Source organism: Elephantulus edwardii, unplaced genomic scaffold, assembly GCF_000299155.1.
Source record: "Elephantulus edwardii isolate Elephantulus edwardi_28Jun2011 unplaced genomic scaffold, EleEdw1.0 scaffold00079, whole genome shotgun sequence".
NCBI classification, from domain to species: Eukaryota; Metazoa; Chordata; class Mammalia; order Macroscelidea; family Macroscelididae; genus Elephantulus; species Elephantulus edwardii.
In genome coordinates this window covers 15057511-15061555 of record NW_006399829.1, presented here as the reverse complement: position 1 = coordinate 15061555, position 4045 = coordinate 15057511, and the positions used below count along the sequence as shown (strand labels likewise).

Here is a 4045-nt window from a genome sequence, read left to right as displayed (position 1 = left end):
CAACTCTTTAGTATCTTGAATTCTTCCCTGTGCAGAAAATAAGTATGTTTGTGCTACCAAAGTTCACAAAGTATAATAAATCATAATTAATATATATTATGTGCACTTTTTCATATAGTCAATGACCATCATAAGATGATTCCTTATGTTTATTGACTATGAAAAGACATTTAACTGTGTGGAGCATACAAATTGGGCATCACTGAGAAGAATAGTAATTCCAGAATGTTTAATTGTGGTAAGGTGATACCTACATATAGACCAAGAAGAAGCTGGGCAAACAGAACAAGGGGACGTTGTAAGGTTTAAAATCAGGAAATATATGTGTAAGGGTTACATCCTTTCTCCATACATATTCAGTCTGCATACTGAGAAAATCATTTTAGAAGCTGGATTTGAAGAAGAATATGGCATCAGGATTGGAGGAAAACGTCATTAACTTGTGTTGTGCAGATGACACAACTTTTCTTGCAGTAAGCAAAGAAGGCTTGAGGCACTTACTGCAGAAGTTCATAGACTATACCCTTCAATATGAGTTACATCTCAACATCAAGAAAACGAAAATCCTCACCACTGTACCAATAGACAACATCAAGACAGAAGGAGAAAAGATTTACATTGTCATCAATTTCGTTTTACTTGGATTTATGTCATTACTCATGATAACAGTTGGCAAAAAAACAAAATACCTGTTGCATTAGGAAAATCTGCTTTCAAGGTCCTCTCTAAAGTATTAAAGAACAATGATAGTTAAAACACCAAGGTGCATCTGATGTAAGTCATGGAGTTTAAAATTGCTTTCCGTTCATCTAAAAGTTGGACATTGAATAAGGATGACAGAAGAGCAGATGCTTTTGAACTGTGGTTCTTAAGAAGAGTATTGAATATCCCATGGACTACCGATAGAACAAACAAATCTATCTTGGAGGAGGTGCAACCAGGGTACTCCCTAGAGGCAAGAATGAAACTTTGTTTTAAGTCCTTTGAGTCCATCATTAGGAGGGACCAGTCCTTGGAAAAAGACATCATGCTGGGAAAGGGAGAAGATCAGTGAACGAAAACCCTCAACAAGATCGATTGGCACGGCGACTATAACAATGGGCTCAGTCATGACATAGCCCATGAGGATGGTACAGGAGAGGGCCAGTTTCCATAGGTCGCTATGACTTGTAGTTGACTTCAAGGCACCTAACAACAACTTTATGTTCATATCCAAATGACACTGAAAGCTTACGAGAAGCTGTACATAAAATCTACAGGGGAACTGTAATGGCCTAGTGGGTTGAGAGTTGCACTGTCAACCCAGAGGTGAGTTTGAACTCGCTGTCTGATCTTCAGGACAAAGATGCATTGTTTCCCATGTTATTTACAGCTCCTGACTATCCTGGAGTATCAGCTCTCGGTTCCAACTTGAAGACAGATTATTTGGTGGAAGTTTCTCTGCCATGTCCAGGCAGAGACTTAAAACAGATTAAGTCAAAGTACAGAAAGAAGAGTCTGAACCACATAACTATATTTGGTTCCTCTGAACATGTTTAAATTCTTCAAGTATCTATTATCATTTGGAAGCAGGAGTGGCATCCATTTCCTAAACAACATACCTCTGGAAACTCTATAAATTTTGAGAAACGATAGTTATAGAAAGGCTTCAGGTCTTTTGCTCATAAGGTCACTGTGAGCAGTGCTTGACTCAACGGCAATCAAGAACAGCAACTGTTATCATTTAGTAGAAGGCTTTGCATAATTAATAAAAAATTAGAAATTTAAAAATTAAACATTTTTAAATATCATTTTTATCACTGAATATTCCTTACTAGCCCTACTAAAAATTATCCAGAATTTCCAAAATGATTTTCAATTATTTTTTATCCAGAAACATTAGTGTTTATTACCAAATTACAAATAATTAATTTTGTTATGCTTTATATTTTCTCAACAGATTGGATTCTTCAAAAGACCACTAAAGAAGAAAATGGAGAAATGAAGTATTTTACAAGAAAAATGTTTTTTTAATGAACTTTCCTCAGGTTTGCCTCAAATATGTGACAAGAAGTATATAATTAAATACGTAGTCACGTTGCTTTATATAATCCAGCAGGGCATTTGGATTGATGCATGATCAAGCACGATCGACAGATCAAGCATGATCCAAAACAGACACCGTAAAGATACATTTTATACAATGATGAAAGATACTTGTAAATAATTACTCATCTTTGAGTATTTAAGTCCAGTTACAGTGTTTTAAGAGGAAAACTAACCTGCATAAATATATTTATATAGCAAATAACCATTCTAGGCATTTAAAGAAAGTTTTAAAAGATTTTTATGATCATCGAAACATTACATGAAAAACAATATACATTCAGTTTCCATCCCCTCACTTCTTGATGATTATCTGTATTCAACATAACAGCATTTGTAAATACCAAGAAAAAAATTCTCCATAAAAGATCACTCTCCACTACTCAAATGAGAAAAAAGGAAACTCTTATGGTAAATACCACATATAGGATAGAATGAAAACAAAATTAAATCCCAGATAATTCAGTCATCATCTTTTGTATTGAGGTCTTTACTTGGATTTTTTTAAGGTATTTCAGAAATTATGCAATTGGGGTGAAATTCTACCCAGGATAGAAAATCAAGAAAGACTGTTTAAAAAACGAGTGCACTGAATGGATCAATTTAAGCATTTATAGAGCACGCTTAATTTTTATAACTTCAAACTCTTTTATACTAAAAAATTCCATTTAAGCAGTTCTTTATTTTGTGTGGCACAACAGTAATTAATTGTGAAAAGCCACACGGCATGAAAGATAGGCTAAAACTGTTTCTGAATGGATCATGGCTGCATAGAGAGAGGCCACCAAGATGCTAAAAGCATTTTTACTGAGCAGCTTTTGAATGTTAGGGGTCCCAGGATGTAACCCAAAATAGGAGTTTTCTCAACTCTTTGGTACATGGTTCATTTAGATCCCCAAGCTGTGAGAGTATGTTTATTTTTAATTTTTTAAAAGTATTTAATGTTCCAAACACATTTCTTATTTTTATAAAAAGGCAGTATTCCATTTCAGTATTTCAATATATAGGCAAGTCACTGTTTTTTAATGTGGATCATTGATGTGTAAATAGAACTACAAATGTATGTGCTTCTTTGTCCTTGAAGTAATCAATATGGTAATCTACTGTAGCATAAGCACCTGGCTTGGGTGATTTCTTAAGAAAATAACCATGACTGAATGTATAATGGCTGTATGTGTTAACTACTGCTGTAAAAGTTGTGTTTTCTGCTACCTTTGCAATAACTCCATCTGGTCACCCTATTAGCCCTCACAAAACCAGAACTCACAAAGCATCCAGAAAAGCGGGCATACTTTTCTCAAAAAAGCAGCAAATAAAAAGAGAGAAGTAAAAATCATGGACTGAGTTTTTAGAAACTAGCTTCCAAGGCCTTATTTGAGGACTTGGAGTCAGCCTACCTCAAGGCTTTCCGTATCTACATCTAAGCCTCCCTACAGTCAGAATGATGCCTCTGGGGGATCTCACAATCCCCTGCAGTTAGAAGAAAGGCCCAATATTTCTGGACCCCTGTTGGCCTGTTTTTGCTTAGAAGTGCCCACTTTTTGAATGCCCTTCATCCCAGCTCCCTGGAGATTCAGAAATGACTCTATTCATCTTTCCTTGCCCACCAGAACTCAGGGTCTCTCCCAATCAGAGTCACCACATTGCTCAACTCCAGTGCACAGCCTGATCGGCAGTCCCACTCATTCCATTCTCAGCATCTGTTAAAAAGAGACTGCTCGGCAAAGCATCCTCTCAATCAGGAGCATGCATATTGAAAGTAAACACATTGTAAATCCAAAGAGGAAATAGAAAAAATGGCATTTTAGAAGGAGCAAAAAAGAGTTGATGATCAGACACAGTCACCCAGAAGCCTGGCACAGTATTTAATGTAATTAATTATTTAGCAGGATATTTAAATGGTTTTATTCTCATGAACTGTCCAGGGATAACTGATTCATAGCTGATGCTCTAGTGGGTT

General features: G+C 35.9%; 1 protein-coding gene across 1 annotated transcript in view; it reads left to right on the top strand.

Moving 5' to 3' along the window:
• ITGA1 (integrin, alpha 1) overlaps positions 1-1984 on the top strand; it is a 175523-nt gene extending 173539 nt beyond the window's left edge. Inside the window, exon 29 of the mRNA XM_006889599.1 lies at positions 1940-1984. Coding sequence (XP_006889661.1) covers positions 1940-1984 — 45 coding nt within the window. The remainder of the gene's footprint in view (positions 1-1939) is intronic.
• Positions 1985-4045: the final 2061 nt, after the last annotated feature.